We start from the raw sequence: 23,187 nt of genomic DNA, 5'->3' as shown, positions 1-23,187 counted from the left end.
ATTTAATACAATTTACTTTTAAATGTGTTACGAATAAAAGGGTATTGTGACCATACCGAACTGTATTTCGATATAAACGCATAGGATTTTACATTACACGCATTTTTTCATTCTATTTTTTAAATCGAATAAATAATAGCTATCTATCTGTTAAAATTAATTAATTAAATTATGAGTTATTCAAAACTACTTCTAAGCTTTCTTGAGATCTTATAAAACTATGTTTCAATGATAAAAATAATAAAAATAATCAGAAGGAAATATGTAAATAGTAATAAGGTGATGCTTTCAATATATAACATAATAATGCCTGTACACGTGCATGGATTTACTGGCACCGATAGTGTGTATTTTAAACTATCGCAATAATAACTGTTCATACGTTTTAAAGTGCTGACTATCTCTTCAATCTCATTCTTCAAGTTTAAGCGAGCTGCGATGTTGTCATTGTGAAAATTGAGAATCTTTTGAATTTTTTTAATCCATGCATGCAATTTTGCAACTTGCACACATGCATTTTCTTGTTACGGCCGCGATAATAATATGTACTGTTAGCAGTAAATCCATCCAAGTGTAAACAGGGTATTAGTTTACATTAGAATTAAAAATTGTTAATTCTTCTTGTCAATACTTTAATAATTAATTAACTCAGTTTTTAATTTTGTAAATTTTCAGTAAATTGTACTATATTGCATGTTTCGTAAGTTCGTCACTAGAGTCTCTAGTAGAAATTTACTTGCGTGTAACTATTAAATATAAGGTAAAGAAAAGTTTCTAAAATAATTTTATTTACAGGAAATACTCTCAAGCCTACGAAATGAGCTACAACTTGGACACTCTGGGAGTGGGATCAGTGGTTGAGACCAACGTCATCTACTCGCAAACCTCCTTCTTGCCCAGATCAGTCAACATGAACCTCACCGCCGAAGTCTTTGGAAAGAACATTAATTTGATTGAGGTATAATAATTAATTATTCATGACATTTTCATCTTTCATATTTTCAAATATTAACACAATATGATCACCTAACATTTCAATTCACAAAGTTTATTAACGCTTTATCTATTTATTGTCCAATTGAAACTATGACTGTGTTATTTATGTACTACAATGAAATTATTACCACCGGTTAAAATATTAGTTTACCGCCTTCTGGTTATTTAATTTCAGATTTTAAAAAAACTATACCAATATGGAGTTTAGCTGGTTCATCAATTCACTGAATCTGCAGTGAAGAACCGTGACTTAGTAATTTTTTTGAAATTAACATACAAATATGGTTCCTTTAAAAACTGTGATTATTTTTTATAATAATATGTTAAACTATACAGCTTGGAGCCCGTCAAGGAAACTTGGACCGCATTCTGGAGGAGTACTTTGGACCCCACGGAGTAGTGAGCACTCACACTCCCCAGCAGTTGTATAATCGCATGAAAGATACCACCACTAGCATCTATGAGAAAATTCAAAACCGACTGAAACAAAGTGGGCTGAAGAGCAAGCGAGATGTGCAGAAGCAAGTGTCCGCCTTTGGAAACAAAGTAAGCCAAATTTAATATCATATTCTTATTATCAATGTTGATTTTTCTTAGTTTCATGAAAAAATATGAATATTAACTAAAATTTTCGTTGAAATATTGCAAATGAAATTTAACATTGTATTTCAGCTGAAGACCGATATCCCTGGATACAAAGGAAACCTCGATATGGACGTGTTTGTGAAGATCTTCGGATCAGAAGCCGTGTTCCTATCTCTGGGAGATGACCAGCCCGCCTCTTTTGAATCCCTCATCGACAGAATCTTTGATTTAGTCGAAGGAGGAATCGATGGCGCTCAGAAATTCTCTGTAAGTTTCGACTTTTTATTGACTTTATTATTGCTGAATCTAAAAAATCCTCACCACTCACACTAAAAAGTACACAGGCAGGTACCTTAATATTTGGTTAATTATAACTACTACCTACTACAATGTGTATAACACACAAATAATGGGAAAAAAATCATTTTCAAAACCCAACACATCAATAATAATTTATCTTTCTGACTTTTTCCACAATTAATATACAAATTTTAACACACGACCGTTTTCATGATAATAGACATTTTCAATTGGTTAAAAATAATTATACAACACAATATTTACAAACTTGTCTGTTGGTGTATACAAACCTCGCATATAATTAAAATTGATATTAAAATACACAATAATCAAAAACATAAACCAATTAAATCAAATGAATAGTCAAATTAGGTTGCTCAATTGAAATCTCATAACATCAGCGCATCTATTCTATACACAAGACTGCTTTCGGCCGCTATCTAAGGTAGGAGAGTATCCAAGTATTAGCACTTTTTGTAACAATTACAATAAGTTAGTTGAAATTGTTACAATAAGTACTATGTTTTAACAGCACTCTCTCTTGGCTATGATAAATTTTAGAGTGAGATCGACAGTTTTGACCGTTCAGATGGCTAACTTATTGTAATTTTTACAATAAGTGTTAATATTTCGATACTTTCCTACCATATTTAGCTGCTGTAATGGCCGAAAGTAGTCTTATGTATAGAATATATCGTGAGTATTCTGCGAATAAGCATTAAGTCAAAAATACTAGTTTTGAGATAATCGAGTTTGAAAGTTTGGACGGTCTAAACTTTTTTTATATATATAAAAGGCAAATTCCTTTCTGCGATATTGCTTTGAGTATGACTTAGTGCAGTTTCGCACACAGAATTTTGTGAATATAGCCTGAGAATGAGAGAAGCAAATGCGCTAAGTCCATTTAGTGCTTTTTATCTGAATAGATGTATGTCTTTTTGACTTATAACATAAATTATCTTCGCCAGTTTTATAGATATGACTGTGTGTGTTTTTGTAGACTATAGAGCGTACTCTTAATAAGATTACCTCATCATTAAGTCAAAACAGCAAAATTTTGACTTAGTGCTTTTTCGCAGAATACCCACGAATGCGCAGGAGTAGTTTGACAAAGTAATGAATAGTATATATTCAGAGAGTACAAAAATGGTTAGAATTGAATAACCAAGTACATAATTAAGTACATGAATATCAGAATCTACTGAATTTAGAAAAGACCATAAAACGTTTGATAAAACTTTAGAAGGATGGTTGAACAATGTTGATCAAAGACATAAGTAAATAATAATCAATAACAAGTATATGCATCGAATTCAAATTAAATAATAAATAATATTACACATAATCCGTACGCAAATATAGATTGTTGTTCCTACATTACCTATTCAATTATCGGTTGCAGCACGAAGTAAACTCCAACATCCTGTTTATGGATATGGAATTGGCATACCCCACAGCGTCAGGTCTTCCTTTGAAGCTCAACCTAGAAGGAGCCAGCACCGGAAAGCTCACTTTTGGAGGAGATATGGATATCAGACAGTTCCTCCGAGACATTCAAAACGCCAAGATCGATATTGAAGTCATCCCGAGGTGAGGACAAAAAATATATTCTATTTGACTGAATATATTCTGTAAGTTCAATGGCATCATTCTAAATCAACTTAATCGAAGATTTTAGGACAAGTATATTATTTGCTAATACAACGTATGATTATTGTTATCCACAGCGCAAGCGTTGAGATTACCGGAACCCTCTCGATTGATGCTGACGTGTTCGCTACTGGTCTCAAGACTGTCACTACTCTTCAATCATCAACTGGTGTCCATGTCGTTGCTAAGGTAACCATATATATTATACAGTACTTACTTTATATAAATTTATTATTAGCTCATTTCTAATTTAAAATTTATTGAGTTAATAAATCAGACTCAAAAAATAATAATCATATTCAACCATTCTTAACGCAACTACTTCTTGGTCGTATACTCATTGCTGAAGATCATGACCGTTTTTTTAATTTTTCCATCCTTTGAGCGACCGACACGTTCCATTCTTCTCGATCTTGCGCTTCTCTCAGGGCCGAATGAATGGTGCCCCCAGGCAGCTCTTTCACTTGGTCGCTCTAATGCGCAGGCGCTCTTCCTCTGCTTCGCCTTCCCTGAAGGCCACCCAAAACCACCAGTCTCCGCGCCGTACAATATGCCCAAAAAACTGCAGAATGCGTCTTAGACATACTGTCGAGAGCCGTTCCTTTATCTGCAGTCTCTGGATTATTGACTGGTTCGTCCTGTGTTCCATCCAAGAAATACGAAGCATTCGGCGCCAACACCACATCTCAAAGGCATCGATTGCCTTCCGCTCCCTTGCCTTCAGGGTGCATGACTCGAGTCGACGTATAAAAATAAAATATAGAGAACACTAATGTTTACACAAACATTATTTTTGTGGCAATCGAAATTCCCCGATCCTTCCATATAGTAGTAAGACGTGTCATCGAATTTTTGTAATCTGTGTACGCCTTCTTATTTCCGCTTCACATCCACCCTTTCCACTGATGGTCGATCCCAGATATACAAACTCGTCCATCGTTTCTAAGTTTTGGAGTGTACATACTGTTGGTAGAAGGTTAGCCCAATCGATAACCATTAACTTGGTCTTATTCCTATTAATAAGGAGGCCGTATTTGCGACTCTCTTCCTCTACCCGGTGTAGCAGCTCTGTGAGATTTCTTTCATCAGCAGTGATTAGTGTGGTATCATCTGCGAATCTTAAGTTATAGTTGTTTATTTTCTGGCCACCAATTGTTATTCTGCATTGCCAATGATCTATGGCTCTCCGCATTATTAACGCAACTAGAATGAATACAAAATTCTTATTCCTTTGTCAAAAAAAAAATTGGTACAAAATATTGATAAAAATGGGAATAAATGTTTGTTTATTTTATAGGTGCGCTTAAATTAAAAAAAAATCATACTATTATATGTTTAATGTGCCTGTTGCATTTGCAGCTTGTGGAAGGTGGCAAAGGATTTGACATGAAAGTGGGACTTCCAGTAGAAAAGCAAGAACTGATCACAGCCGTCAACGAAGTGGTCTTCTTCACCAGGCAAAAAGGATGCACAGACGTTGATAAGGAACTCAAGTTTGACACCAAGGGGTAAATATAATATCATAATTGTTATCTTCAGAGACATGAACTTAGTAGGTATATAATACAACTGAAATGATAACATTGAACATTGCATTCCACATTTTTACTAGTATCTACTATGTACATACCAGTGGCGAAGGGTGGAGGTAGGCTGTTAAGATCCGACATAAACAGTGCACATTAAACTTTGTCAGTCATTCATATTTGTTTCTATTGAACTAATACTACAATAATTTACAGATGGTGTTGGTTAGTTTTTAAAAATCAATTAACCCTTGCGTAAACCGAACAAATAGTTTTGAAATGTTATGGCGATTTGACAAAATAGTGCACACCTTTTTATTCATACTTATTGAATTAAGAATACCTATTACACATGTTGTTGGTTAATTTATCAAAATTCACTAAGCCCTGCCTAAACCAAACCATAGTAGATAAAAAATATTATTTTACCCATAAAATATGCAAAATTCTGTATCGTTTAATGGGATAATTTTAGATATTTAACAGATAGACTATCATTTTTTGACAATTATTAATATTGTGGCTTGGTTTTCGCATTGTTTAATTGCATTTTAAAAAACTGACCAACACCATCTGTAAATTGTAGACTTAGTTCAATGAAAAGAAATACGTATGACTGACAAAGTTTATTGTGGACTATTTATGTCAGATCTTAACAGCCTACCTCCACCCTTCGCCACTGGTACATACAGATGACACAGCCCCCTGTGAACCTTTAAATTTGATGACTAGGTACCTGGTTATGGTAGATGGTTTTTCCCGAATACCACAGAAATATTTGGTGTATGCCAGTATTTTTATATTACTGTATTTCATTTTGCAGCTACAAACAAGCACATGACTGCTTCGACCAGCTTTCCCAGAGCATCGGATTGACTCTCTGCACCGACTACGTGATACCGTGGGCTTCATCCGAAGAATCTCCCAAGGTTAAGGTTGCCGGAGAAGCTCTCTTCCCCTTGAGCGGACCCGCCAAGGTTATTGTGTACCTGGAGAAGGATGACCTCAGAAGTTTCCATTTGTATGGAATGAACACTGAGACCGAAGGAAAGAGCTCATGGGAATTGAGTTTGGAAGCGCAAGGTGTGTTGCTAAGCATGTTCTCTAAATATTTCATATACATATTGACAAATCATGATGCGTATCTATGTATTCAGTCTTAAATCGTCATCATTGGCAGTCAACCCACAACCCAATATGGGTCCTAATCAACACCAAGAAATGTCTCCACTCTCCTCTGTCTGCCACAAGCTTGATTAATTAACACATTCGCGGACACATGATAGCTAACACATGTTAGTGATACAACATGTCATATTAAAAAAAATATTTTTTAAATTTTCGATTTAGATATATAGAAATGAGTTAGGTCTTAAGATACTAATGGAAATATGTTCGCAACATGACACAAGTAGCAGGGAACATATTGTTTTAATCCAAAATACGACTTCTATAAACCTTGTGTTTTATTCCGTTCCACAGTACAGGATGTTCTGTCATGTCACATCTCACAAAATACGACATAGATGTCATGTCCACGAATGTGTTTTAAACATTGTTTTTCGATTTGATAGGTGCCAGAAAATCTCGCAAGGTAACCACTCGCTTGGACAAGATCACTCAACCAGGACTGTACTCTCTGGCAGCCAGCTTTGATTCACCCATCAAGGTACTCCAAGCATCAGCTACCGCAATCATGAATGACAGGGAAAAGAGTGTCACTGTCAAGTTGGTCAACGACGAAGACAAGATGATGGGAAGGATCGGCGTCATCACCGAGAGACAGGGAGGAAGAAATGCTTACAAACCCATCCTTGAGTATTCAGCTCCTGGACAACAAAGTGACAACTTCAGACTTGACGGTAACTACCTGCTATTAATAGTTTTTTTTTATATTTGTCAATTTGCAAAATTACCAGTAGGTATAATGAATCCGGCTGATTTGTCCCAGACGAACGTGACAGGCGATTTGAAAACGAACACAGTTGGTCTCGAAGCACAAACCTTCGACTAATGACCATTTTAAGGACAAATTTGTACAAACAACTACTATACAATTAGGATTATACTTTGATTTCTCAAATGATTCGAATGATGCAATCCACTTTTAGTAAATTGGATGACATATTATGTTTTGCTTACTACACAAAAAGAGTATAAAAATGGCTGTTTTGAGTTATGAATGCAGTTTAATTACATTTTTATTTCTCTATTTCAGGAGAACACTAGCGTATCTCTAAAAAAAATATTTATTATTTTATTTATTTATTTTATTATATTAATAATAAGATATACGCCTAACTTCAGTGTTCTTTTAAATAAATTGACTCAAACATTGAGAAGAACACTCCAGTAACTCTGATACTCCATTGCCCTTCTTATAATATCTTTATAGCAAAAAAACAAGTCCCTAGGGGAACACTGGGGTAACTGAGTTGCTCCAGTGGCCTTCCAGAAATTCATTTTTCAGTAAGAGTCAACACTGAGTTATACTTATTTTGACAGTTGAACCCAGAGTTTATTTTAATTTCCTTGAAGTACAAGGATGTAACTCAAAAATATATTTTTTTTTTTACAAAAATACCAACTGTCTTTTTAATCTTTAAATTAATGTCAATAGAAAGATAAGCATATTATTTTCCAATTCTACAAAAAAAATGGACACTGTAAAGCCATTACACATTAAATCAAGTACCATAAACATGGTTCAAAAAGTTTGTTTCGGCTCTCCTGGAAAATGGCTGATTTTGACATACTACAGTGTACTTTTGGGGGTGCGATAAGTTTTTTTAATAAGCTGTATGTAGTTCATTATTGTTTGGAAATAATAAAATAAGTTTATAAATTAAATGCACTGATTTTATACAGGATTTTTTATAATATTATAGAATATTTTTAATAATAATATTTAGATGAGATTGGGATTATACTCGTAAATATGTAAAGTTTCATGCATGTATACACATAGCAGTGTTGCCATCCTTTTGTCACCGAATTGTATGCGGTACCAAAAATTATAGTATGCATTGTTTTCAGTTGAAAATGTATAGGTTTTTAGTTTGTCTCAAAAAAATAACTGGGGATTTGAGAAATTTCATGTCAAAATTTTTTTAACCGGCGAATCTGAAAAAGTCTGAAAACTTTTTTTTACCTCTCAAACAAATTTTTTGTCTACGCTCGCCAAATTTTGCTCCATTACTTCGCACCAAATTATGGTAAGAAAATATGAAAATTATGCTATTTTGGTGTATTTTTTAAATGTAGAAATTATTTCTTTAAGACTTTTTTCCAAAATTCAAAATATAGAATTTTCGGTGTACTATACTTTTTTATATTGTACATGGACTGGACGTGGACTATAATTAATTATAGTACAAATACTATATCTAATTATAGTACGGTAGGTAACAATGGAAAATAGGTACATTCATTTTTATGCTGTTGAATTAATAGTTAGAGCAAAATTAATGTTTAATGACTTGACAGCATAAACTAGACGACAACCTTTTGTGACATTTTATTATGGGTACTGTACGTATGTATCATATATGTATGGTGTACCCCACTGTTTTTCAGATTTTTTGTGATTGGTCTTTTAAATATTCTGAATGATAATATTCATTAAAAATTGATTCGAGGCGTTTTTATCTCAGTGAAGGCCTGGAAAATAAAAATAAAAACAAAAATGTAAACTTACCACATCTATAATCCAAAAAATGTTAAAAAGCATTGTAACCACTATTCACAACAGCTTCACTTTTATATATTTAGACTCCATGTGTATATAAGCTGGTGTTAATAAGTAATATATCCATGATGATGAATAAATGCACTTGTATGCTAATCAATGTGGAACTGTCAGCGATCACATAACTTGATTAAATGCCTTGAAATCGGTAAAATGACCAATATTTGAACAATAAATAATTATAATGTTATTGCAGGAACAATCTATGAGAAGCAAACCCAGCAAGGACTAGAGTTCACTTTTGACGGAGTATGTCTGGCAGCCGGAAACACGCGCTTCACCTTAGATGGAAACACCATCCTTACAAAGGGGGGACTCACGTGGGACCTGAAGGGTGCCCAAGGAGACAACAGAGCCAAGACCAAAGGAGTGGTTTCTTACGATCCCGAAACCGGAAGCCATGTCATCGAATTTGGCTTCGACAATTCTTTGAACCCCAGCATTGACTTCAAATTCATGCAGAATGTGGTGATCGTCATGGATGTATGTAATTTATTTATTTTAAACTAAATTCTATTCTAACTATAGATATACCATCATAAATTGTCAAGTGTCCGAATTTAGAACTAAGTTCATTGCAGTATAAAAAGTATTGAATGATATGACAAACGTTAGCATTTGGCGCCCTCACTCAGCGGCAGTGCTCGAAATAGAAAATATTACGAACCGGAGCGCTGAATAATCTATATTTTTCGGATATCATAAGGGCGATATGCCTAATAATCAGGACTTCATTTATACTTGAAGGGGCTCTGCGCTAATACACATTACCCCCCCCCCCCCCAATACAACATTAAACAAATTTTGTCAGCGCCGCAGGCAATTTTTTTTCCACGAATCAGTTCTTACAACTTTAGAAACTACATACCTACATGCAATATTATCTCAATAACATGAAACGGAACGCAATTTTCAAAAAAGCCACGAGCCGGAACGGTATCTTTTAGAATTTCACGAACAGGAACGGCGCTCCAGTGCGTTCCGGTCTATTTCGAACCCTGCTCAGCGGATAACTTATACTGGTAGATCTATAGATAGAAATGCGAAAACCAGTCATTATAGACTAGAACTTTGAAGCCAGTTTTAGTTTATAACTTGATGACAGTCAGGCCAAAAAATGCATAAAATACAAAGCCCCCTAAGCGTTCTCAAATATTTTCTAATCTTAAATAAACATTTTGTTTATGTGACAAAATTTAATGTATATTATGATACAGACATAAATAATATCAAATTCACTTATTTTTAAACATCGGTTTAAGATTATGCCATATTTCTCCACACACGAGAATTGTACCGTCTCACAGCTACATCCAGAAGGTAATCCACTGCCATTATTTTTGTGTTGCCAGATTCCAACCGTTCTATATTTTTTCGAAATGTTTTTTTTCTCTTAAATATACCGCATTTACTATCGTACTTTCATAAAATATTTTGACCCACAAATTACTATACTCAATACGAATTCAAAAACAAAATATATCATACGATCCTGCAGTATTACGATTTGAATCTAATTTACTTATCCTAGCTTATACAACTGTCAAGGTTGGATCTGAAAGGCATGAAACATTTTCATTTGTCTACATTTTTTGTTTCGCTTTGTGTTTTAACGTTTCTTTTTACTACATCAGTACGACATAAAACATAATATAATAAATGCAATCATAGTAAAACAACCACTTTGTAAATTGATTCACACTCCAGACATCGTCGTCAAATCGTTACGTATACAATGCCGGAGGGATAAATAATGTACCTAGTTAAAAATTAGAATACCGCACGGTTTATACACGTGCTTTGCTTCACTGTACTGTACCTAAGAGCCAGACTAGCTTATCTCCAGTGAGAACACTTTCGGGATAATGCAATCTAAGGTTTTTAATGCTATTAATGTTAATGTACTGACGACTTTATTGTTTTAAGAATTTCGCGTTTCTGTTATTATTAGACTCAACGTGTGAATTACGCCAAGATGAATATAATAATTTAGGTAAAAAACCTATGCTTAGGATACCAATTTTTGGTAAAATTGAGCTTTATAAAATCTGGCGTTGAGATATAGATAATAGTCGTGGGGTTGCTGCCAAAAGTTAGTAAGTCAATAATTTAGGTATTTAGAGTTAACAACGGATTCTATATATCTGTACCCGGGAGGCATAGGATATCATGTCCATTATGACAACTTTACAGGAGAGCATAAAAACGATTTTTTTTGGTGTTTTTTGGATATGTTTTTGAAGTAAAACGCATTTGTTTAACTTTTTATTTTATTTATTTGTTCTATTAAACCTACGGAGGTGTTAAGAAATGAAAAATTGAAAAAAAATGTACAAAACAATTTATAATGGACATGATGTTTTGTCCCTCTAAGTAAATATACATAACATTGTAGAAATATTGGACACTTCAAATTGCAATTAATCTATATGTAACATGAATTATTAAATAATAACGAGATTAGCAGTAATTTATTAATTAATTAGAAATTATTAATACATAATTATTATTATAAGATAATGTAAAAATATCTTTAGGCATTCGAATATGTAAGTAATGATATATTTTATTTTTATTTAAGGGTGAAGACTCACAAGGTACAATAACAGTGAAATTTGTCCATGGAAAAGATCCAGAAAACGCTATCAATTACAAGGCCAAATATTCTGTAGAAAGAGGCGAAGACTATGCATACACATTAGTCGAAGACTGTAAGTTACATATTACCAGCCACAACTATAATAATTTTCTATTGTAATTTATTCATTGATCTATTTATTACTAGCGGATTAAACATTTTTTTTTCTGGTTACAATAGTTAGAAGGGAAGCAGTGGACTGTATAAACAGGTGGGGTGGGGTAACTGCAACCATATAGCAAAGGAATGGAGGCAATGTGAATGAGCGAGTTGTTGTATCGGTTGCGGCTTAGGATGGAATTTTAGAATAGAATTGCCTCAAATACATTAATTAATAATGAAATACTATTATTTATGCGGCAAAAAAACTAAAACAAACATTCACAACACTCTCATTCATGTTGTAGTAAATATACGAATATCCTAACACACATGAATCATGTCTCATGAGTTGCAGAATAATATGTTTATATTATATTATTGAAGCAAATATATATTAAATCTATTATTACTGTGCCGAGCATTAAATTTAACACATTTAATTTGGAATTGATTCATCTGTCTGTAACCAGTGATTTAGTTTTATCTTAAATCTTACATTGTTACACAAAAAAATATAATGAACGTTATTTACATTTGTATCTTATAAATGTTTGTTGTTGGAATCTCCATAGTGATGTAATTATTGAGGTGCCAAGATTAAAGGAATATAAGTAACATAATAATTAAAAATTGAATGATGCAGTTTTCACATCACCATTATACTAATCTATTTATGAAAAAATATAAACAAGTTATACCATAGACATGATATAAATAATCATCAACAATTTGAATGTTTTGTCTAGACTTATCCTCCTTCGAAAACATTTTTTTGTAGAATACTAATGTAGAATCAATTGAGAATGGGACTTCATTTAAAGAATATTGAAAACACAAATGTATATTATTATTAACTTTGAAATTGATTTATTCCACTTAGTCTCTGGGTGCTCTTGTATTCGTTCAATCCTCAGCATTTTAATAATTAGTATGTGTAAATATAATGAGAATGTGTGCTTATATTGTTACTTTATTTTACTGATAATATTAATTATTTTGAATATAGTACAAACTTGACGAATCATTGAAAAGTGTAATATCAAATTATGATCTTTTTATCAATCATTTTTCAGTCTCATACGAGCGTATGCAATTGGGATACCATTCAGAAATTGAATTGAAGAAAGGCCGTAAAAGCAAATTTGTATTTGATGGAAAATATACACAGATGAGTGCGCAGCTTGCCTTTGATTTTGATGACAAAAACGAAAAGAATACTCAAACCTACGGAATGGTCAAGGTAAATTGATAAAGAAATAAATTAAACATAAATCTATGTAGGTATATAATAATGACTGAAGTTAAATCGAATTCGAATTTAGAATGATGTTAAAACTACATGTTATAAGACTTATAAGTAAATATGTACAGAACTTGAAGAAGATGAAGGGCAGATAATGACATAATGTATTAAGATATAAATTCTCATACATTAAACTGAGGTAAGGCAGTAGGATCTTACCGTTACTCAGTAGGCTCTTTGCACAGTGAGAGAATAGTTTAACAATGAGTGTCAAAAAGAAGACAAAAACTTATAATTTTGAGTACATTTATATTTCTGATAGTGACAGACAAATTTACGCCTCAATGTCGTCAACAAAATAATATATTGATACGTTTAGGTAGGTACTCAAGTTGAAGAATGATAATCACCACTACCAGTTTTGATAATGGATTGTCGATTACAGCTTATTTGAAGTTAGACATGCCTGAACAGTATGGATAATATTCACTCATTGTATGTTATGAGAGATGAAAGAAAAATAATTTCTGAGTTCCCTGTCATGCACTGACAAAATTCCTGAAGAACTAATACTAAAATGCGCGTTTTGAAAACAATAATCTAAAAATAGATTGCACCTGCACCACAGATGGTGTGACTCATTGTAAAAAGATGAATTTCGATCGCAAATCTATACCGTGAAAATATAATAATATTAAATAATAAAAAAAGCATTAAGTTTTCTATTAGTGACGATTCAGATTATATACCATTGCTACTGCATAATTTGTTCACATATCGAACACAGATTTTTATCATATTCAATGAAAATTTTGGTGATGAATTACTTGTTATTTTGGGCCGCAACAAATGCCATTTTGGGCCGAGTTTGTGCACCACTGCTCTAAACACTATTCATCCAAATTATTTCCAATTAGTGATTAGTCACATTCTATGCATCAATTCATTATATCATCATTATAATTATAATTATTATAGTGTTGCTAAAGGTTTAACCATAAATTTACTGATACGCCTTATGGTTTATTAAAAATAATCAGCATCAAAAGTTTTTTCAAAACTATATTTTAGCACTCATCTCACACTATTCTAACCAGTTCCTGAATTATTATTGCACTAAATATGACTTTAATTTTACAATTACAGTGCGTCATCAACGGAAATGGTGGAGAAGTTTATGGTTCGTTGGACGATGCCGGCAAAGACAAAAAGAACTACCAAATGTACATGCACCTTTATCCCGGAGGCAGGTATGAAGTCAGCGGATCAATCAAGCAACACGGAGCCGAGGAAAATGTCAATGTCTTCTTGACTGCCTGTGTCAAGATTCCAAATAAGGAAGATGTCAAGTAAGCTTTCAATGACTTTCAATGATATTTCATACCTGAAATTGAAACCTAGTGCGGCCCTACATAGCTACATCTTCCCATAAACAATTATTATAAACTTTTGACCATATTCAACATACGTTGACACCTACAAACATTGCTCTCAAATTAAATGTTATTAGAGCAATCAACATTGTTAAAAATATGCATACTTTAGTCAAAACCACACTATGTTACTTCCGGAGAAAGAGTAAAAAAAACTCCTAAACATATTCACACTTGCTTGTTTATCAGTGTATTTGTACATGTGCATTCGCTACGGAATAAAAAAAATATCGGCGTTTGCATAAAAACATTAAAAATAATATTACAAAAAGCTTTATGACAGTTTAAATAATTACTACTGCTATCCAATAAAATCAATTATTATAATACCAAATATATTTTTAAAACATTTTAATTGTTTATTAACCCTTAAATGCACAATTGTAACCAAAGAGATTGTAACCCTTTAATTTATATTTAACTTTTCTAATCAATTACATTTAATGTGAAATATTATTACAAATTAACAGTGCCACGCCTGTTAACAAAAACTATAACTATTTTATCACTACATTTTGTCGAGTGCAGAGAACTGCAAGTTTTTAAATAAAATTTTATTCATACAAAACAATATGAAGAATAATACAGTTTTTTGCTGAAAGGCAACAATATGCAATTAAGGGTTAACAGTTTTTATACTTTGTTTGTTTGATGACAGATGTCTGTAGTCAGATGCTAAAGAATAGCAGCATTTTCAAAGCAAAAGCTTTGTGATGTCAAAAATGGCATACAGCATCTGTTAAATGAATCAACAATAATCAAAACATGTACTTTTTGTAGTTTATGGTAAATACAAAGGGGGAAGCAATGAAGGGAAAGCAAATTATGCTTACCTACCTACTAGATCGTTTTTATTTAATGGTTTAATGTAACATCTACATAACAAACAAATATCTTAAAATGTGACTCTCAGTTAACACAATCACTGCTGACCTGATAATTAATATTTAATTACCACATTTAAATATCATGTTAACTATATCCAATGGCCAACTAACTCAAACGCGCCAGTCAAATTTAGTTGAATCTGCCATCTATGAAAATCGCAACTAAACTATGCCAAATTAACTGATTTAAAATTCATTTTATCGAAAAATGTTTTTTAATAAATATGCACCTATGTTGAGATGAAAAACGTCATCCACAAAATATTGATGGTAGATGAAATGCCAGATAATGCACACAAGTAGGTGACCAGTGTTATAATCAAATTTAATGTGTTTTCATTTATTTTCAACAAAGTTTAAACATGATTTTTCCCAATACTAAGAATATGAGGGTTGGTTAACATTGTCTTATCCTGGACCCTTAGAATGTGTAATAGAATAAAAATGGACAATGTTATCGTAGCAAATAATATTTTGCAAATAAATGTTGCTTATTTTGAAATGAAAAATTATATTTTTATTGACTGGTCTATCTGAATTTTGCCAGCATTGACTCCAGCTTTGTATCAACCAAGCAAACACTGGACAGCCACGCCAAGATCACCCAGGGATCCGTTTGCTACCTCGACTATGACACTAAAGTGGACCTTGAGAAGTTTACCGCAGATGTGAAATTAATCTTGAAGGATGTTATCTCCGCTAAGGGTAACTTCGCACTCAAAACTGAAATCAAGAAAGCCATTGGAGAGTTCACTGTCGAATTACATAAGGTAAATACACTGTAAGAGAAGAAAACAGCTTCTTGGGATAAATGAGTTTTTCAAAAAATTTCATATTGTAATGTTGCCTATTGTCACTTATTTCCTTTTCAAACCCCGCCCCGTTTACATTTTACTGTCAGTCTCTTCAAAAACGTAAAATCAAGGATTCACTGTACTATTAATTATTATTGCGGACGTGAAGATGTCTTCATAATATAGTTTTGTATGTCCGTATTGTTTTAGCTTTATTTTTTGTACTATATATTTATTAATTAGAATCATTTAATTTTGTTAGCTTACCATGCTCCTCTCTCTCATGGGCTCTTTTCATTAGAAAGCCTCTGTAAACTCAGTTGTTAAAACACACTTGAGTGTGTGGCAACCTCAGTTTGGAATCTGCTCCTGAGACATTTGCAGACGTAAAAAACTGCTGACGCTTCACATCAGATATATAGCTTCGTGATACGCTTGATTAAGACCGAGTGTGATGCGGGGCAGGTGGGTTTGGACGGGTCTATGTTTCTGTTGTATTACTATTTCGTTGTCAACTTAATGCATTAAAAAAATAATTTATAACTGAATAGGAACAGTTCATAGAAGGCTTTGAAAAAAGTTGAATTCATAATCCCCCCATCTGCTGGGGTAGGGTGTTGGAAGGAGAGGCAATACTGAAAAATTGCAAATTACACAAATTTCTTTTATATAATATATTACTTAAAATGTTCTTATACTACTCAACGTTAAGATTCTTTTACTTATTTCAGGCAAACAAAGTATTATTCCTTACCACCGAACTGTTGATGGAGGATCCAAGATTCACCGGAGAAATGAAACTGTACACAGATTACAGCAATGACAAGAACCAAATGTACAAACTCACCACAGCTACTATCAAAAAGGACAATGATGTTGACTCTAAGTTAGTAACATATTATTATAATTTATCTGTTTTATTAAACAGTGTAACCTAAGTGTAAACAGTGTACTTCTGACTACTTTCGTAAGCGCAACAGATGGTCAGGCAGGATTCCCACAATAATTGTCACTGCTAACTAGTGTTTCCGGATGTCATGCTTTTTTGTCCACTATGTGCAAAAAATTATAAAATTAGACTCCGCCTGTTTCTTGACATTTTACAGTAAAACCACTGATAATTCTAAATTTGCCTTAAATCAAAATTTTCGCGAAAAAAAGTCCCTTGTAAATTATTTTCATATAAAACCATACCTTTAATTCGTATTTCGTAATACGAAATGATTTCCGAGTGCTGGCATATAAAAATATTCAATAAATCGTAATAAAGTATACTATTTCATGACCCAGACATTGAAAATTTTTGTGACAGACATTTTTCAAAACATCATAAATTGCTTATTTTATGAAAATAATAAAAATAATCCTGACATTTTATGACCCATTAACACATCAGTGGCACAATGTTTTGTATCATATTTTGTTATAATTCTACACATACGGTGGTAAATACCTACATTAGTTGGTAACTTCAATTAATGGATTAATGATGCATGGTATTTGTACAGATTTTAATTTGAAAGAATTGTATCTGAAATTTGGTAGGCACATCTACGATCGTTAACAAAATGAAATTAATGAAAATCAAAAACAAAAAATAAACAAAAAATTTGTATTTTTCCCCCATACATTTCATTTCGTAATTCGAATTTTTTTCGATTTTTGGTCCCGTGGAATTCGTATAAACGAGGTTTTACTGTATCACGGTGGTGACAATACATACTCATCTAAAAATGTATCTTATAACTGACATTGGTGTTATACACAAGCTTTTTGTGGTTGTTTATTGATCAATATACAATGTCATATCCCAATGAGGGGGAGGAGGCCTGATGTAATATGATGGTTTGTGGCAAGCGGGATAGGCAGTGATTGTAGGAAATATGATATGGTTACTGAAAGCAACAATGGGATAACTCAAAAATTTTAGTTTCGAGATAATTGAACTTTAGTGTTTGTTTCATACAAATTAAATAGTTAACTATATGTTTATTATGCGATTTATATTTAATTAATGTTAAGATTTTTTTATCTAACATTATTAACAGTGGGTTATTTTAATTATCCTACTGTTACTTTGAAGTTACAGGACATTTTTAAATACATGCGAAATTGGTATTTTACAACGTTTTTATTAGGTCGTATTCTTGTTTGTCCGGTGGTTGTTTATCCAGTACAAATCTTGCAATCGATTTTTAACTAACGTCCCGACTAGCTAGACATTTGAAACTTTTAGAATATATCAGAACACGATGCCAATGCATTCTTTTAATACTTTTAGCCATCTTCAAGTAGAATTGAATTCATTTTCAGTTAATTCTGTTTTGTATGAAAAGTTATTTCGGAAGAAATTCGTAAAAAGTAAAACACTATTTATTATTGGTTGCTAGGGGTCTGGGGTCCTAGCAACTAAATTATTAATATATATACGTGCGTTACTATGGAAATCAATATGAAATGTCAAAATGACATAAATTCAGTATTCTATATTTCTAACAAGTACAAATTTTTTTGATCGTTTAAGCTAGTCGAGTCAAGTTTATATGATTCAACAGAAAATTTAAAAACGTTGTATATAAAAAGTTCTTTTTATCTTGTAATTATTTCTTTTAAATAGAGTATAACAAATTTTTTCAAATCTCAATGATTCATTATGTAGGTATAGTTTTCAGCATTTCCCTTTATCTCACTGTTGCTTTCAAGACAAGTAGCAATATCATGAAACCAATACAATATAAACTTATTGTTATCTAAAAATTAAACATTCTATGAGTCTATGAGTATACTAGAAATTCCAAATTTTTAATGTTTTTTAATGAATGATATTTTAAATTTAAAAGATTGATATTTAGACATGGGGGGTAAAACGTTTTATGAAGAAATATGAATCGGAGGGGGGTTGTCACAAATAGCCAAAATGATGTACCTAACATTGTTTATGGACGACTTCCGAGTTATATAAAAATATTTTAATTGTCAGAACACGCATTGGTAGACAGAAAGAATAATTGCTTAATTGGTTGCGATTATTACTTAATAACCAATTTTGTCATCTATGTATCTCTATCTGCCCAACTGTGTCTGTCTGAATTTAATTTATAATCAATTTTTATATCTGGGGATAGCTACTAAAACAACCGTTGACTTTGCAGGAACTCTTTCTTCTACGACAACAAGCAGATCAAATTGAATTTGAAGATGAACACAAACTCTGAGAGTGAAAACAACGGCTTCGATAAATACTACGTCGACTTCTACGACTCTGTCGGAACAGTTTACAACCTGGGATTCAATGCTGTCACAAGCTCTAACAACGGTGTAAGTGAATTCTTAATCTCTATGAGATTGTTAAAGTTGTACTTTTTATTATTAGCTGTTAACTGCTATTACGATAATGTATTAATAATTATTAAATATGGAGTGTTCAGGTACTAGGTACAACCTAGTGACATAAATGCCATGAAGCATGAAATTAAAGATAGTTTACAGAAAATTTACCATTAAAAATATTTTAATTAATTGATAATAAACATATTTTTTGAATTTTGGTGAAAGATAAACTTACAATACTATAGTGCCTGAAGATGCCGAAAGGCGAAACCCGGGTCGCAAAAAATTACTCAAATGGAATAGTATAAAACTTAAAAATCAATTTAAATATAAACTTTCACGTTTAAAAAAAACTGTTAAATACGATATAAAAAATGAGCATTAGTTAAAAATGTTCTTATAATTTGGTCAATATTGTAAGTTAGATATTATGTTTATATGAAGATAAAAACAATAGAAAATTATTTGAACACTTCATTGTTATAATATGTTAATATTATGTCAATTTTGATTGTCTTTCTCAGCTCCTCAACCAAAACACTGAGATGACAATTGGAAAGAAAGCAAGCGAGGGTGCCAAGCCAAACAAACTGGTCCTGAAAATGAAGCTGACCGACTACAACGAAGGAAAGACCACCGGATGCGCCGAAGTCGACATGACTTTCGTCAAGGAGAGCGGAGAAGACATCACATGGAACATGCAGACCACCGTCAATGAAAAACCTGGTCGCTCAGAAGTTGAAGTCAAGGTAATAATTTACTGAAAATTTTTAAAAGAATATTATTAGGTGTATATTTCCAGAACAGAAAAGTTCACGTCGTAATATTTTCAAAATCTAACAAATTGTATAAACATATTATTAAATGTATACATAATAATATATCGATACCATATTTCAATAATGCCATTTGATGTAGAAAGCAATTCTCTTTTTAATTCAGCCAAAAAAGAGTAATAAATTTCTTCATTGTGTCATAAAACCTTTTCTGAGATTAATCATTAATTTAATTATAAACTGTCTAATTAAACAATCAAATTTTATTGTACATTGCTGAATTCCGCTAAACTAAATTTTAAAAAAATATAAATTTTTCTCAAAATCAAGGCTTTAAAATTAAAATAAAAATTTCAAACACCATTATTTTGGAACAAGGTTTTTTGAGTGGTTTCCCTTTTGAAAAATGGTAACGATATATATGGATAAAGAAGTAGAAGAGTACATGGTGTAATAGAAGTTGCTAAGCAAATAGTGGCAATGTGTTGGAACGTCACTCGGCGAGTGGACAACAGCTGGACAATTGCTCCCATACGCTAAACGTCCACAGAGACTGCGAATAGCTTCTCTCGACGGGGGATACATCTTAAAACAGTTTATTTTTAATACCATCAAATCATAATACAGTATGCTCTCAGTAATCCGCCACCCCAAAAACCAGACAAGTGTCCAATTAATGAAAGCGGCGGATTATAGTGCATACATACAAAATATGGTACAAATTAAAATAGGTATTTTGTAAAAATAGTTTTTTTTTGAGAAGTTTGTGCTAGCAAATTACGGTTTTATTTATAATTAAAATCAAGTATTTACTAAACTATACATAAATTTCACTTGACACAACCAGAGGCAGATATTCTTGAATGGCTTAGGATTCCTGGTTTTCCCAATGACCAAAAGCTTCAGTTTGTGTGTCCCAGTTGCATTGGAGCACGGCATAATAATTATTGTGATGCGGTCCTTGGGCACTTTCCTCCCTGCTACATTAATTACTTTCTTCGCGATGAACGTACGTTTTACGAAGGAGAAGTTTCCAAGATAAACCCGTCTCATCTGCGTTGTATACTTGTAGGTACGCGGCGGACTACTGAATTTGACAATCGAATATAGGCAAATTATAGAGCTTGATTTTGTGCATTCAACTAGTAAAAATAACGGCAGATTATAGTAGTTGTCGGATAATCGAGCGGCGGATTACTGAGAGTGCACTGTATATGACTTTTATATTTGTATAAGAAAATACATATATTTACTCTGATGCCTATAACGGAGTTAAATTGAGATGGTCAATAATAAATTAAATTTTTAGACCACCTTGACCGGCGCTATGGCTCCGAGCGAACTTAATTACTATTCCTGGTTGGACTACAGCGACAATGATGATGATGACAAGAACTTTGACATCAACTACAAGCTCAAGGGCAATTACGGAGTCAAAACTTCATTCGATGGATCAGGAAAATTTGTCCAATCTCCCGGACAAGGCAACGAAGAAGTGTAAGTATAGCAAACTAAAAACTCAACTTAAATTTTTCCATATACAGTAATAATATTTTTAATTATTTTAATAGATACATACAACAATGTTTATTTATTTTTCATAATTATGTAATCCGAAATGTTTGTAATTCGAAATTTGTTGTAATTCTAATTTTGCTGTGTTTCGAATTTTAATTATACTTAACTTTTATTAAATTATTTTTTAATTTATTTACAATATGTTTAAGATGCTTTACCTTCTACTTGCAGATACAAAAATGACTTTGACATGAAAATTAATCTCCCAGTGGAAAAGATGCATACTCTGAGAATTACCACCAAGGACATTACCGTTTTTAAGAATGAAGAAGGCAACGATGTAAATAATTAACCTTTTTGCTACTGACCTACACATCAAACTTTTTATATAAGTAGAAATAAGTCAGTCACAAAGCGCTGCTAAGTATTTTATTAATTAAATAGTTGGCATTAAATATTTTATTTTGAACATTTTTTTTTAATAATTTTATAAATCTGTCCGCCTGATCAATTTACATGACAACAATTTGCCTATCTGTAATAATTTGTGGTCATTAAAAATTATATGGTAATCCATTGCAAACATATTTTATTCTTTTGCTATTTTGTCACATTTTTAAAATAATTGACATTTTTTTTACATACTGCTTGACAAACAAAATAAAGTTAACAACAATGTGGCTACTTTGGTATTATTATAACACATATTGTAGAGAAATTTAATCATTTATGTTTTGTAGGATGGTATTGATGTGTCTTCACTGACTACCCTCATGGTGAACAATGAAAAGTATGTCTACGATTGTGGATTTACGATGGGTAACCCCGTCGATAAACTCAGGATTGCGTTTGACCTCCCAAACCGTCAACCATTTGTTTTGGACATGTATCGTTCGGTCGTCAAAAATGAGCCAGGTAATTAATATTCATGTGTATTTCTTTGTAATAAACATCTCGATGAATTTTGTGCCAAGCTTAATTTTTAATTCATGTTTTCTATTTTAGAAAATAAGCTGAACTCAGAAGTCAAATTCTTGTTGGATGCTTACGGTGATAAGTATACTTTCCACTCCACCGGTTATCGTACTTACCCTGAAGATAAATACAACGAATATCAAAGTGAATTGACTTTGCCCAAGAACATGAAGTACAGAAGCATCAAGAAACAACTCAAAATGACTGTAAGTTATCACAGTATTAATATACAGGTAAACCCCCGTTCATTGCGGGGGATACGTTCTGGACATGGTCGCGATAAGTTAAATTTTGCAATCAACGGGGGGGACTCCCTTGTTTGACCTCTGTACGTTTACATATTGTGCAAAATTTTCGATTACTGTCAAGTAATGCATTACTATAGTCGCGCTGTACAGCATGCACTCGCTCGTAATCTTTGTCGTTCTCTTCTAACAACTCCATGCATTGATTGTGAAGGGCCTTTTCAATGGTTTTAACAGTTAACTTTCGCATGGGAACAGGTTCGAAGACATCATTTTCTAGGGACGTATGGCAGTCCATTCCCTGCAGCTCTTCATTATTTATGGGTTCACCATGTGATTTTAACAAAGTCTGAATATCAGGGATCGAAATGGACCGGAGCGCCATTACGGTTCATTAAATCGGCAAAGTTATCGCTCCGTCTCGTGGAAAAAATAATTTGA

The 23,187-nt window shown here is 32.5% G+C and overlaps 1 protein-coding gene across 1 annotated transcript in view; it reads left to right on the top strand.

Annotated features, from left to right (window-relative positions):
• The window catches only part of LOC147067416 (apolipophorins-like), a 78,837-nt gene that overhangs the window by 29,648 nt on the left and 26,002 nt on the right, over positions 1-23,187 (top strand). The window contains exons 14-33 of the mRNA XM_085953937.1: positions 796-958; positions 1,333-1,542; positions 1,669-1,848; positions 3,284-3,471; positions 3,609-3,720; positions 4,891-5,039; positions 5,881-6,140; positions 6,632-6,919; positions 9,002-9,288; positions 11,387-11,516; positions 12,619-12,785; positions 13,935-14,137; positions 15,656-15,878; positions 16,634-16,788; positions 19,055-19,220; positions 19,757-19,981; positions 21,318-21,505; positions 21,758-21,866; positions 22,267-22,441; positions 22,532-22,707. Of these exons, the coding sequence (XP_085810063.1) occupies positions 796-958; positions 1,333-1,542; positions 1,669-1,848; positions 3,284-3,471; positions 3,609-3,720; positions 4,891-5,039; positions 5,881-6,140; positions 6,632-6,919; positions 9,002-9,288; positions 11,387-11,516; positions 12,619-12,785; positions 13,935-14,137; positions 15,656-15,878; positions 16,634-16,788; positions 19,055-19,220; positions 19,757-19,981; positions 21,318-21,505; positions 21,758-21,866; positions 22,267-22,441; positions 22,532-22,707 (3,754 nt within the window). The remainder of the gene's footprint in view (positions 1-795; positions 959-1,332; positions 1,543-1,668; positions 1,849-3,283; positions 3,472-3,608; positions 3,721-4,890; positions 5,040-5,880; positions 6,141-6,631; positions 6,920-9,001; positions 9,289-11,386; positions 11,517-12,618; positions 12,786-13,934; positions 14,138-15,655; positions 15,879-16,633; positions 16,789-19,054; positions 19,221-19,756; positions 19,982-21,317; positions 21,506-21,757; positions 21,867-22,266; positions 22,442-22,531; positions 22,708-23,187) is intronic.

This window comes from Rhyacophila brunnea, unplaced genomic scaffold (genome assembly GCF_057557595.1).
Source record: "Rhyacophila brunnea isolate RB1 unplaced genomic scaffold, BYU_Rbru_1.0 scaffold_4, whole genome shotgun sequence".
In the NCBI taxonomy this organism is placed as follows: Eukaryota; Metazoa; Arthropoda; class Insecta; order Trichoptera; family Rhyacophilidae; genus Rhyacophila; species Rhyacophila brunnea.
The sequence above is the reverse complement of the archived record's forward strand: the minus strand, read 5'-3'. Positions and strand labels throughout refer to the sequence as shown.